At 38.2% G+C, this 14435-nt stretch overlaps 2 protein-coding genes across 3 annotated transcripts in view; one reads left to right on the top strand and one right to left on the bottom strand.

Annotated features, from left to right (window-relative positions):
• The first annotated feature begins 1577 nt into the window (after positions 1-1577).
• On the top strand, positions 1578-13101 carry neil3 (nei-like DNA glycosylase 3). 2 transcript variants are annotated; one of them, XM_034690102.1, is made up of 10 exons: positions 1579-1821; positions 1909-2018; positions 4175-4309; positions 4705-4918; positions 5841-5915; positions 6244-6410; positions 8973-9136; positions 11644-12058; positions 12340-12529; positions 12704-13101. In XM_034690102.1, the coding sequence occupies exons 1-10, from the start codon at positions 1717-1719 to the stop codon at positions 12884-12886; spliced, it is 1758 nt and encodes a 585-aa protein (XP_034545993.1). In that variant the 5' UTR covers positions 1579-1716; the 3' UTR covers positions 12887-13101. The 2 variants fall into 2 exon arrangements, with proteins under 2 accessions (XP_034545992.1, XP_034545993.1); XM_034690101.1 differs by having other exon boundaries at positions 1578-2018.
• aga (aspartylglucosaminidase) overlaps positions 13097-14435 on the bottom strand; it is a 20144-nt gene continuing 18805 nt past the window's right edge. The window contains exon 9 of the mRNA XM_034690103.1: positions 13097-13325. Coding sequence (XP_034545994.1) covers positions 13225-13325 — 101 coding nt within the window. The 3' untranslated portion in view covers positions 13097-13224. The remainder of the gene's footprint in view (positions 13326-14435) is intronic.

The raw sequence follows: 14435 nt of genomic DNA, 5'->3' as shown, positions 1-14435 counted from the left end.
ATTTTATATTTGTTAATTGAACTACATCTATCTATCTATCTATCTATCTATCTATCTATCTATCTATCTATCTATCTATCTATCTATCTATCTATCTATCTATCTATCTATCTATCTATCTATCTATCTATCTATCTGGGGTTACATCATATGAAAATTTGTGCTGGGCTGCAGGAGCATCAATGATACTCTGGCGCCCTCAAGTGGAATATAGAAGATATTACTCTCATGAAACTGCTAGTACATTAGTACAGAGGTTTGTTATGGGCATGCTTTCAGTGGGTTTTATTATTTTAAAGCAAAATTAGACTTTTGCTGTTATCATTTTGGCATTTTTACAACACAGATAGAGGAAGAGGAAAATATAGTCTCATGGGATTGTTAATCTCTTGCTGAGAACATGACTTGGTTAATTGCATTTAACACAGAATAAAAACAATAACCTTGTATCAGATAAACGTTCAATGCAGAGGGTTTTTTTTTGTTTATAAATCATTATTCTTGAAATAAAAATTGGCCTTTTTTTATTGGGAGTGAGATTTAAAATATGAATGAAATATTAAAATTACAATTGAGTTAAACCTTTTGAAGGTCCCAGTTCTCAATGTTGCTATAATGGATTTTATTTTCAGTATCTGTCAATCTCTTCCCTCCCTTATGCTCATAAATGTATTGCAGCTTTAGATATTAAAGAATATATGATTCAAGTCAACAGAGTTAAGTTGGTATCAAACTTCCCAACATTAACCCCAGAAGAGAGACTGTCAGTTCTCCTGGGGGAAGGGTCAGCAGCTCCTCTGGCTGCTAAATATGTCTGCCTGTCACAGCCTGAGGGACGCACCATCCCGTGGTGTTTGATTTTGGGTGGGGGTTTTGTGAGCGTGCCGCATCGGGTGAGGACATTGAGATATGCTGTATAGGTAATCGTTCATTAATGCATATAGAATATGTGATATATGTAATATGTGGTTGATATGTATGTGATGAATATAATATGTAATGAATATGGTGTGTGATTAATGTATAAGTGGTGAGTGTAGGGTGTTGTGGATATATATATGTAATGTGTATGTGTATGAATGTATGTGCTTTGGCAATAACATGTCTTTGTTCATGCCAATAAAGAAAAAAAAATGAATTGAATTGTTAAAAAGATATACAGTTCTGCTCATAAGTTTACATACCCTGGTGGAATTTTTGGTTTCTTGGGTAGTTTCTGGTGTCATTATGATATAAAAAGAGTAAACACAGTTGTTTGATAAAAAATTTGCTTCACCTAACCACTAGCCATGAGTGAAAAAAAAGTTTTTCTCTTATCATTTATATTCTCTGAAAAATGGCCAAAAAAATCACAAATTCTGCCAGGGTATGTAAACTTATGAGCACAACTGTATATGTATGTATATATACGAATGTACACCCACAGGCTACCTTAATGTGTTGTGTAAATATATCAAGTAAGGAATTATTTTTGTTGCATTATGACCAATAAAACTTGTGCTGAAAAAAATACAGATGATAAGAGATCATAAGAGATACTAGTTTTACATCCTTCATTGTTTTGGCACATGCCACGCCCATTTCCGGATGTTTCACACAACGCATGCGCAGAATTGAAATTTTGTGGCGGGGAATCAAGACAACAACAAACTTTTAACACGCTGGTGTACCGTTTGTTTTTATTGAATAACAGCTTCTAGACATTAGAAATTAAAGATGGTTGAAGGTCCTGGCTGCACATTAAACGGAGAGAAGATCCGCGCTAAAGTCCAGAAAGGACAGAAAGTGAAGGAGATGAGAGGCAGTCTGATAAGCAACGCGGTAAGTCATGTAATCAAAACTGATGTAACACCAGCGTTTTGCTTCTGGACGTTGTTGAGTTTGTGTTTGTGTTTGTTGTGTTCACAGAAAAACAGCTCAGGGGGAAATGCCTTGCAGCGTTTTAATGGTTGTCAGTACAGCGGGGTTGAAACTCTGGGCAAGGAGCTCTTCATGTACTTTGGTCCAAAAGCTTTGAGGTAATGTGAAATGTACTTTCAATCAGACACATCAGTAAACCTGATATCTCAATGTAACCTCTTGCTTATTCTAACCTGCCTGAGGATATGGAAGGTGGGCTGATTCTGACAGCTGTCAGTTTATATAGCCTGGCTAAAGATCTCCACTTTATACCTAATGCAATGTAATATAATCAAGGCTACCCCTAGTTTAAATGGGGTCCTAAGCAGAGGAGCACTTAATGAAACCTGACAAAATCAGTGCAAAACAACACATTTTAACTCGACAACCTTTACTTTTAAGAACAAGTTAAAGGCAGCCTGAGATTAAAAAAAATGAAAGTAAAATATTTATTTTCTAGAAAATTCAGTTCTTCATTTTCTGTCATTTTTATTCAACAGCATAAAAAACACAATACAACAAAACAGAACAAAACCATGTCACTACAAGAGAAGTTGCACCTTCAATTTGCAATGTAACATACACATTAATCAATCAAGCTTCATTTATATAGCACCTTTCATACAAATCAAATGCAACCCAAAGTGCTTTACAGCGATTGAAAACAAGAAAGAAGCAGAAATGAAATAATGGCAAAACATATTAAAAAAACAAAACTGGATTTTAGAATATACACTGATGCACATCGACAACAATAATAAAAAGTGTATTTAAAATAATTTAAAGCATCAAATTAACATTAAGAATAGAAATAGTTGAAATGAATACATTATAAAATGGTAAGGCTAATAGTTGAAAATAATAGTTACATTTAATAGTTAAAATTAATAAAATAAAAAACAACATTAAAATCAATGCAAAAGTAAAAAGTAAAGTAATCAAATTGTTGAAAGTCTCTATCTCCAGCTCCAGTCAGATCCTGAGAGTTACATATCTTCCCCTTCCACCTTACTCACACATCTACAGGTTGATGATGTTTGAATACAGATGAAGTAAGAGTATCTATAAGTTAAAGATTGTATTGATCGGATTCTATATAGTCCACCCAGGGGTCCTAGGTCTTGAGAAACAGCTGTGGGCTACAAGATATTTCTGAATCCAAAATAAGTCATCAATTTACAAAAGATGTATTCCTCAAAAAAGTACCTGTAAACTAAAGAAAATAGATACATTAACAAGTTAGACTGATAATTAAGAAGTTGAAGTATCATTGACATGACAAGCAAGTCTCCTCTCTCTAGCTGACTTGGTGCTCTAACCTGGAGCAATTTAACTTCCACAGCAGGAGGAAAATCACAGGAGTGTTTTTGAGCCACAAAAAAATATTTTCTGAATTAATGCCTTATGATGAATCTGCTTTCCCTTCCTTATAATAGTCAATAACAAAGTAGTCATCCACACTCCTTTTTTTTCCATCAACTTGAAATAAACTTTAAATGTCTCATCTTATTCATTTTTGTGGCTTGCAGAGTAGATGTATGAAAAAGCCACATATGCCAAATATTTCAAAAAAAATTACATTTCTTTTATTTATTATTTTCTTAATCACAACAGTAATTTGCATTTTTGTTTTCTACTTATTAATATTTTCCTCTGTAAAGAAACTAAAGTAAGTTTCTCTTTCTAGAGTCAGCTGCTATCAAAATAATGTTATTATGATCTGTTTAAATCTGTTCAGTTTAATGTCATCTGAACACTAAATTGTTGGTCTTGTCACTTCATTTATTAATTTTTTTGTGTCTGGTTTGCTTCATGCAACACCCCAAAGATGTCACCTGTTAAGAGTCCATTCTGTTTTACTTCCTTGGTTTTCAAAAGACATAATGCCAGCAATCATAAACACAATTCTGCGTCTGTTGAGGTGTAGAGGAAATTGTTCTGGAAAGTCGATACAAAAAGTATTAATGCACAAAATAAGTAACATCACAGGATGGTGTGTTTTGGGTTATACTGTGAAGTGAATGCATTCAAAACATTCTAGCACACTTAAGTAATTTGTAGAATATGTCTTTTAATTGACACACACATGCTAGCTGTTGTTAGAATAGAGAATGTGAGATTTCCATTGAAGCTGGTGACAATGCTAATGGAGCTTCCAACGTCAAGGCCACCTTTCTTTCCCTTTGTACTCAAGCTTTATACAAACTGTGCCACGCTGTCTTTGAAAGGAATTTGTCTTTTCTCTCCTATCTTTCATGCTCACATCCTTTCTTAGGGTCCACTTTGGTATGAATGGATCAATGCGTATAAACCCTGTTGTGAGGAAGGAGAGGACTGGCTCCTTACCGGTGCTGGAACTACGCCTGACTAGCGACGCCGTGTGCTTCTATGACAGCACTGTGGAAATAAGGTAACGGGGACACCAGAACAGCCTAGATAGATTGAGGTGACAGAAGTTCACCTTGGGGTTTGAGTCTCATTCAGCGAGTGTGTCCTACATTAGACTGTGTCTGAACACAGTGGCCATTGTTGCATGAAAAACACAGTCATCGTGGCTGGACATTTGTCCTGATCATTGACTGCAAGGTCCTGGTGTGCTGTTCAGTATCCAGACAGACATTTATTTTGACTGTCTGAAAATGTCACCTCTGCTGCCCTACCTCATAACAAACAAACTGGAGAGGAATAAATGAAAGAAACAATTTTGAAATCCCAAGAATGCACCAGTTGACCTTGTGGCTCACGGTAACAGCAGTCATATATTTTCTTAATACCTCCAGGACTCTAAAAAGTGTGTTTCCATAGGTTAACAGAGGACTGCGAGCAAAGGGTGAGGGCTATGGAGTGTCTGGATGTCTGCTCCCCCAAATTCGGCTTCTCCCGCTCCGAGGATGCTGTGCGGAGCCAGAGAGGCAGGATGCTCTGTGACGTTCTCCTAGATCAGGCCGTCATGCCGGGAGTCGGCAACATCATTAAAAACGAAGCCCTGTTTGACTCGGGCCTCCACCCAGCCGTGAAGGTATGGAAAAGATGATGGATTGTGCTCAGCAGAGGAACAAAGAGAAAAAAAAGTGGGCAAAAAAAATGCAAGGCAACTCTGGCAGAAAAAGTTTAAGCCCTTTGTATTATTGAGTGATGCATTGCAATGAGGAGGGTGAAACAGGAGAAGACAAACAAGCGCACTGCGGCACAGATTTGCCTTGGTCTGTGTGCAGAGTTTGGAAATGTTTTCATTCGATTTTATGAATGCTTTCTGTTCTGAAATAAGGTTCTTCCTCTCATTTATATTTATAAAAAGCAAATCACAAACAGGTTCTATTCCTGATCTGGGAATCACATCAGGGAAATGTGAAAAATCCAGCACTCCATCGCTCTCAGGGAATATTTTTGGTTATACAAACCATCAAGGAAAAGCATGATTTCAGAGTGACCTATCTCCTGCCAGCAAGAGATGCTTTCAAGCATGAATACTTCTGTTACTCAAACACTACCAGGGGCTCTTAGAGAGTATTAAATGGGGTCTAAGAATATAACACCCTGGACCAAAACATTAATCTAGGACTTTTGGCCCCTTCTTCTTTGGGGACCACTGAATCTTTATGAGCCTCCTCTCCGTTATCGAGCCCCTAGCTGTACTGAAAGAGCGACAGGTGTTTGTGTGCTTTAGGCCCTTTTAACTCTCCCTTAGCCAAAGTTGGGTTCTTGCTTCCCAGGCTGCAAGTCTTTTGACTTCACTGAGTGAGTTTTTCTTTGCTGCATCATTTTAAATCAAGTCTCTCATTCATGTCTTGGTTTTTTATCCTCTTGTTGATATGCTTGTATTATTGATTTGCTTGCTGCGAAGCGCCCTTCATCTCTGTTTTCAAATGAAAAGCTATACAAATAAGGTTTACTCGCTCTCTGGCTGTGCTCCGTGACTAACTGTGCCGCTTTATTCTTAGGTTCACCAGCTGAGAGACGAGCAGATTCATCACTTGGTGAAGATGACACGTGATTTTACCCTTTTGTTTTACAAGGTTTGTATCAAGTGCAAAAACAGTATTTAAAAGTGTCATGAAAGGAATCCTAGATCTGTATGTGCATATTTAGACAGATGCTGCTAATGCATGTGTACACATACTTTGAGGTTTTTAGCCAACACCTCATTTAGGCTGACTTTTAATATGGATTAATACAAAATCCTCTCCTGCTGAGGATGGAGGGGGAAAGCCAAAGCAGTTCTGCCGAGAGGAAAGACAAAACAAACATTCCTGTCCATGCATAATAGAAGAGTAAAGAGAGAAGGTGAATGTTTTTCTTTCCTCTCTTTATCCCCATCTTTTCATTCACTCTCTCCTCTATCAGTGTCGCAAATCTGGCTCTCCTCTCTACAAACATTACAAAGTCTACAAGCGTCCCCAGTGCGGCCAGTGCTCTGATGTCATCTCAGTCTGTCGTCTAGGAGACAACGGGAGGATGACTTACTTCTGCGGGCGCTGTCAGAAAGCAGATCCCAGCGGGGTTGACATCAGGTAGACATCCTCACAGAGTTTTGGCACTTTGACTGAAAAGCTGTTGTGCTGTTGCTTTCTCAAAGGACTGTTGCATTCAGGCTTAGTCTGGGTGCTGCACAGAAAATAGAACACAGGATGTTTACAGTTAAGAGAAAAGATTACATTACTCTATATCATAATTCTATATAGATTAACATTGATCATCTTACATTTAATTAAGTGCATTTTATTTTGAAGGATATACAGTTGCTGCTCATCTTTAATTTAGTGCTTTTTAATTTGAAAGATAAACAGGTGATGCTTGTCTAACATTTATAGTGCATTTTATTTTGAATGACATACAGATGATGCTCATCTTACATTTAATTTGGTGCATTTTATTTTGAAGGTAAACAAGTCATGCTCACCTTACATTTATTTAGTGCATTTTATTTTGAAGGCTATACAGGTGATGCTCATCTTACATTTAATTTAGTGCATTTTATTTTGAAGGACGTACAGGTGATGCTCATTTTAGATTTAATGTATTTTATTTTGAAGGATATAAAGATTATGCTCATCTTACATTTAATTTAATGTTTTATTTTGAAGGACATACAGGTGACGCTTATCTTACAATTAATTTAGTGCATTTTATTTAGAACTATATACAGGTGATGCTTATCTTACAATTAATTTAGTGCATTTTATTTAGAACTATATACAGGTGATGCTTGTCTTACATTTATAGTGCATTTTATTTTGAATGATATACAGGTGATGCTCATCTTACATTTAATTTGGTGCATTTTATTTTGAAGGTTAACAAGTCGTGCTCACCTTAAATTTATTTAGTGCATTTTTTTGAAGGCTATACAGGTGATGCTCATCTTACATTTAATGTATTTTATTTTGAAGGATATAAAGTTTATGCTCATCTTACATTTAATTTAATTTATTTTGAAAGATATAAAGTTGGTGCTCATCTTACATATGATTTGGTGCGTTTTATTTTGAAGGATATACAGGTGATGCTTGTTTTACATTTAATGTATTTTATTTTGGAGGATTTAAGTTTATGCTCATCTTACATTTAATTTAGTTAACTTTATTTTGAAGGATATAAATGAGAAGCTCATCTTAAATGTATTTAGTGCAGTTTATTTTGAAAGATATACAGGTGATGCTTATCTTACATTTACTTTAGTGCATTTTATTTTGAAGGATTTACAGATGATGCTCATCTTACATTTAATTTAGTGCATTTGATTCTGAAAGATATAAAGGTGATGCTCATCTTACATTTAATTTAGTGCATTTTATTTTGAAGGCTGTACAGGTGAGGCACATCTTAAAATTAATTTAGTGCATTTTATTTTGAAATATTAACCGGTGATGCTCTTAATGTAATGTATTTTATTTTGAAGGATGTACAGATAATGCTCACCTTCAAAGTAAAGGTGATGTTAATCATACATTTAATTTGTGCATTTTATTATGAAGAACATAGGGAATGCTCATCTTATAACTTAGGGCATTTTATTCTGAAGGATTTACAGGTGATTTTAATTTTTGGGGATAAATGTTCCTTTTTTTGTCAGCCCTCGTTTCTCACTCATTTATTGTACTGATTCAAATTAAACACCAAAATGCGACGCAGTAAAGCTCACCGCCACTTTTCAACACCTAGGCTTTGCAGAAAGTTCAAAATCCTTTTCAGATAATACGTTCAAATTTGGAGAGGCCATCTTTGCGGGCAGATGGGCTTGGCAGGGAGTGGGAAGTGTTCTGAGGGGGGGGAAATTAATGCGCATATAAGGCTGTGTTTGCCAGCCAGGGCACAGACTCAACACCTCCTGGGTTGTGTTTGAGCAGAGCTTTGCGAGGGGTTACAGCCTAAAGCCCTTACAACGCATTACACAGCTGATAAAGCAATCTGTGAGGAAAGTTTCCTGAAAGCTGTCACTACTTTCCTCCTGTGTGACTGTTGGCGTTACAGATTTGTGCTCTTGTCAAACATAGTCAGGCTTCGTGTCAGAGCGCTAACATGTATGCTCGGAGCAATTATAGGGAACACATCCTTCATCCTCTGCTTGAACTGCAAATGTTTGTGTGATTTAAGTTTCCTCTTTGCCTGTTTTTCTATAATCCGTTTACAATAAGAGCTGCTGAATTATTTATATTTATATCTCATTTTGCACTTGCAATTGGAAACACTAATTGCTTGTTATATAAGAAATCAAGAAAATGTATGTTATGCACACATTGCTGGTAATTTTGGAAGAATACCTCAGCTGAAACAAACAAAAATACTTTGTATACACCCATACATGATGGAGTTTGTTGAAATTGCTTTAGAAAGTTGCTCTTGGGGTTGTCTCTAATTTGCAGTCTACCATATTTGGTATAAAATTGGGGATGGATATTAAAAATGTAGGGTTCAGCTTTCCCAATTATGAACTAAATATCTGTCTGAGTTCTGTTTTTACACTTTCCCATCATTTCCACTTCAGTACACATGTTTTATTCACCAGCCCGCCTGTTTTAGCATCACAGGTTCATTAGGATCACCGTTGTCACTCCTGTTTGTCCTTTATCCAGTACGCTTCCTGCCAGGAACAGTCTGATTGGCTGGGTCTACAGTGACAGAACCAATGACAGCGTGGCTAAGAAGGAGGAAGAGGACTGGGCCTGTCAGCTCTGCACGCTCGTCAACCAGCCGGCAGCTAAAGCCTGTGATGCCTGCCTCACTCCCAGACCTGAGGGTGAGTGAGTGTTTGGGTTTTTTTTCTACAGGCGCTGCATTTAATGGGGCGTCAGACCGTCCTTGTTAGCCGAAGATGAAATAAAAGCAGCTGTAGTTTGGCTGAATGATTCCTTGTGCTGCTGATGTGTAAGTACTTCTGAGCAAGGCACCAAACACAAAGCAGTTGGAGTGGCACTGCACATGAGCGTCCTGGCTCGGCACTTTGGTGAGTTTGTGTATGTAATGTTGTTGTGCGTGTAATGAGCGAGTCTGTCAGTTTTTCTCTGACAATTTTGAGACACATAATGGCAACAGTGAGGGAGTTTTTGAAAGAAATGTCCTTGCTATCTCTCTTTAGCAGACACCAAACCATAGCTGAATATTTTCTTTTATAAATGTTGTGTTGTGTAGTATTTTCTTTTAGGATAGTTCTTTTAAAATTTCAAATAAATCCTGTTTCCTTTTTATAGCTGATTGAAAAGCTGTCCATGGACGACTACAATGTGCCCATGGTTACTTTTCAAAGCTCAGTACTCGAGCATCAGTAAGCTGACTTGTCACATGTCCGTGTTACAATTGCTGCAATTTCTATAATGTGCTCAACCCACACAAACCACAGTTTAGACAGGAGGAGACAGGAAACTGAAGGGTCACACACATGGCTGCAACTTCAGTATCTATAAAAAGGGTTCCCTATATCAAATCCCAATTTATTTAGAATTCTTTGTAGAGGTTTTCACTCTGATATTATAGGAGCAGTGTGTTAGATTGAGGTGTCCTGGCATTCTATGTAAGAGAACACTCAAAGGTCAGGAAAACAAGAAAGGTTGGCTCATAAGCCGGTGTTTGGTTTGTTCAGTCCGGGCTACTGAACTGAAGCGGTGCAACATGCTGGAGTCCATAGACAACCCCTGCATACTCTGCAGATACACAGGCCACATTAGCAGGTTAGAAAGCACTACAACTCTGATTTCCAGGTGACTATTCCCTTATATAGTAAGAGACTGATTAGCTGCATTTTTAAATAAACATCATTAGTTGATACCTGCGCTCACAAGGCTGATGAAGACACTGCAGGCCCTCTTCACTGTGGCTACCCCTTTCCCTGACGACCATTTCACTATCCTGCATTCTTTTACAAATGTCCTCAGTCACCACCGTCTGTTCTAAATGATGATGATTTTCCTTCCTAGATGACAGCAGATCAAATCTAAAACAATAACTGGCTGATGTTTAATGGAACATCTGTTATGATGTATTGAAATCTGCAGTTTAATACTGCTTCTAAAATTAAAATCAAGCTACGTAAGCATAACCCCATTTATTAGATGGATCTTCAATTAAGTCATGGAATAGAAAAATACATGTTGCTGGCTGAGATAACCATGTACATTGGATTCTAATGTGTGTAGAATAATGGATGTTATTAAATTGTTGTTGTTTTTTATCACATGCAAAAAATAACAACAACATGATATCGGCATTATAAATCAGTCATCGGACAATCTGCTCACTAGCTATCGGTATTGGTCGTTGAAAACCTGAAATCGAGCAAGGATTCAGCCAGTGGTTAAATCAGGCTCCCATACAGTGGGTGGCCCTGGTTTGATTCCAGCCTGTGGCCCACTTACCCACATGTCATTCCCCCTTTTGCTCTGCTGGTTTCCAGTACTATCCACTGTCCTCTCCGCTCTAATAAAAGTGTAAAAGCCTAAAAAAAATAAGACAAAAAATAAAAAACTACATATCAGTCAATAACTTTTCCCTCATTAAAACATCCTCAAGAATATTGTTTAATTACTGCAGATAGATCCTCCTAAATCTGACACACACACACTGGTCCCCTTTTAAAAAAATCCTTTGTTTATCACTGTATGAAAATAAGAGGCAGCAAAACACAACAATAAAGACTTCACTCCAGTCTATAACCTACTCACCTTATCTCAAACAATGCGCACCTTCAGCTTGAACTGATGTTCAGTGAGTGTGAGTAAAGAAAGCCAGTGGTTGGATTTTAATATAAACTTGATTTTTTTTAGAAGTTTCAAGAGATTTTAGGGACAAATTGACCAAACACGTTTTTTTTTCTACTCCTGTTATTTTCATTAGTAGATCTATTATTTACATCCTCTAATGCTGACCACTGAGCTGCTCAGTCCAAACAGCTGAGGTAAACTGCCTCGCCTCTGGAGACGTAAATGGTGCTTTGATGGCAGAAAGAGTAAAAAGTCATGCACAATATCCTCATGTTTACCATCTCTGAAAGTATTTGCTTTCCTGTAAAGTTTGATGTTGTGGGGGCTCTCGTCTTTGATTTTTGCATAAAGGAATTTTCAGCAGAGCAGATTGTGACATTTTATCTGAGCGCACAGCGCAGCAGTCTGCTGCTTACTGGCAAATTTTTATGGCAAGCTAACCACTTAGAGCTAACAACAAGCTGCATTTTCTAAGATCAGCCTCTTCATGACAACAAGCTGCAGCTGCTGAACATGAAATCAGTTTCTCTCTCTGGCTCTATCTCCACAGCCTGCAAAGACGACGTTAGCGCTGAAGCATCACCCTTCACTGCTGATTTGATTAAATACCCCTGCATCGCCTTCGCAAAGCCACAAGAGGAGCTCAAAGTCAACTGGAGGTCTGCGTTGGGGACTACCACCCTTGTTTTCTCTGACTTGAGCAAGAAGCCAAAGCCTGTAAACTCCCCTCTGTCCCCAGCCGGCAGTCATTTGAATTCCTTGGCGACAGAGCGTGGTTTATATAAATACAACGTCTGCCAAGGGACAACAAGCCCCAATTATGCCTCTGGTGGCTGGCAGAAGCAAAGTGCCGAGCGCACCAATAGGGAATCGCTGGCCTCCTACAGTCAGCCATCCAAGAAAATGAGAATTGATCACAGTCCCTTTTCCAGTAACAATGCTCAAAATGGAACCCCCAACTCACGGTGAGTGAATCTCTCTCTCGGCTCCTCATGAATAAAGTTTCTAATAAGAGAAGTTTTTACAACTTCAGGAGATAAGTGGGATAAAAAAGCATGTAGCTGTGGAATTTTAATGCACATCTGATGAATAGCCATAGCAGGATACCATGCAAATACAACTGTTCCTGAAATGTCATCACACACTGTTGAAGGGAGGTTGTTTCCTCCCTAATAAGGGTTGATGTGACAGGTGTGCTTGTGTTTTACTTTCAATTTATTTCTAACTAATAAGACTGTTTCTCCAGTTCTGCCAGTACAAGCAAAACAGAAGCGACAAGCCGCGGCTCCTCCGTTTCTCCCAGTCCCAGCATGCCTTGTTGTGCATCCCATCGCCGTCCAGCTGTCCTCAGGACGGTCCAGAAGGACGGAGATAACAAGGGACGGCAGTTCTACTCCTGCTCGCTCCCCAGAGAGACAAAGTGTGACTTCTTTGAGGTGAGAATGGAAAGTGACTCATCTCTATGGCATTGTCTAGCCTGAAAAACACAGAAGCAGATTTTTCTCAAAGTACCTTTTGTTTTTAAGTATCCACAAACTTTCGTAGTCAAGTTTCAATGCCTGAAATCAGAATTGGCAACTGAGTTAAAGAAACTATTTTCTCCTTTGCAGTGGGCTGACTTGCACTTTCCTTTTTGTCACCATGGGAAACGCTGTTTAATGAGGACTGTTCTGAAACTAGGACCCAACAATGGCCGGAATTTCTACACCTGCAGCTTTCAAAAGGGTAAACAGTGTGACTTTTTCCAGTGGGCAGCGAATGGACCGGGGATCGCCATCCTCCCTGGTTGTTGATCTGTTTCAGAAATGCATCACTTCAAAATCAAGCCTAAATGTTCACATAAATACATTTAGATGCAGGACACAATAGCTTATTGTTACCCAATGTTCCCTGTTGTTACTGATGTCTGTTTGCATGTGGTGTCTGTCATGTTCACTTTTTAAATGTTTTTTTTTATGTCATAACCAGAATAAAGATTTTAAAGAAGTCAAAGCAACAATAACTCAAACTATAAATGACTTTAATTACTTTTTATATTTTAATCAAGATCAAAACATTAATGTAAAAAACACTGGACACATTTCCACTCATTCATTCAGTATTCAAAAAAGGTGCAAACAATCAAACATCATTAAAAGCAGTCCACAGATTTGAGGAGTGGTGTGTCTGACTCGGAGTCTGACACCATGAAGTGGAACTGGGAGAAGCCTGCGACTTTGTTACAGGCAGCACCTGAGAAGATCAAAGATAAGCTGTTATTCACCTGCTCTTAAGTCTTATCATGTCACCTCTATCACACCTGTTGTAGGGGAGAACGGGGTTGGTTGTCACACTTTTTACTGTTTTGATGATTGCTCATCATCAAAACATCTTTCAATAGTCATTCCTACATTAAACTGAGGCTTAAAGTGTTGGCTTGAAATGTGTGTCCCTCTCATTTTCCAACTCATTGTAACAAAGAGACAATTAACTATCAAAGACACTCAGACACACTGTGACAACCAACCCCATCACGGGGATGGTTGTCACACTATGGGGTTGGTTGTCACACACTATGGGGTTGGTTGTCACACTATGGGATTGGTTGTCACACACTATGGGGTTGGTTGTCACACACTATGGGGTTGGTTGTCACACACTATTGGGTTGGTTGTCACACACTATGGGGTTGGTTGTCATGCTATGGGGTTGGTTGTCACACACTATTGGGTTGGTTGTCACACACTATGGGGTTGGTTGTCATACTATGGGGTTGGTTGTCACAATGGTATTTTAATGGGAAAAATAGTTTAGAAAAAGGCAAGCAGGCAGAACTAAATTTGAAAGTTTAATTGCACTGACAAGTGATAGGCCTACATAACTTAATGCATTTTAACAGAAAATGAGCAAGGAACACGAACAGGAAACACATCTTTAGGCCAGCCTATATAACTGTCTCACTGTCTGAGTTACAGTGATGGCAAATGTAGGGTCTGCGCACTCCAACTAATTTCACCATGCATGATTTTTCCAACATAGGGGTTTGTTGTTACTCAACTCAACTTTATTCATAAAGCACTTTAAGAACAACAGCAGCTGGACACAAAGTGCTGTACAGAAACATAACATACATGTGACAACCAACCCCAAAGAGAATGTGACGACCAACCACAACTGGAATTGTTTGCTAGCATCAAGGCTAACAACCATCTAACAACTACTTAGCTAGCTAATAAAAATCTAAACTATAGCGTTCCCCTCACACTTTGTAAGGGTAACACTTGTTTTGTAATAAACCCATCGTTTAGAAGCCTAGAAGAAAAATACTGAGGAGCTGAATATTTACAATTTGACATGAAAAAC

This window comes from Notolabrus celidotus, chromosome 8 (genome assembly GCF_009762535.1).
Source record: "Notolabrus celidotus isolate fNotCel1 chromosome 8, fNotCel1.pri, whole genome shotgun sequence".
In the NCBI taxonomy this organism is placed as follows: domain Eukaryota; kingdom Metazoa; phylum Chordata; class Actinopteri; order Labriformes; family Labridae; genus Notolabrus; species Notolabrus celidotus.
This window is presented reverse-complemented; position numbering and strand designations above follow the sequence as displayed.

Coding starts and splice junctions, on each gene's coding strand:
- neil3 (XM_034690101.1), top strand. CDS start 1,717: ATGGTTGAAGGTCCTGGCTGCACATTAAACGGAGAGAAGATCCGCGCT. Junction 5,916..6,243: donor TTACCCTTTTGTTTTACAAG/GTTTGTATCAAG, acceptor CTCCTCTATCAG/TGTCGCAAATCTGGCTCTCC. Junction 6,411..8,972: donor CCCAGCGGGGTTGACATCAG/GTAGACATCCTC, acceptor TCCTTTATCCAG/TACGCTTCCTGCCAGGAACA.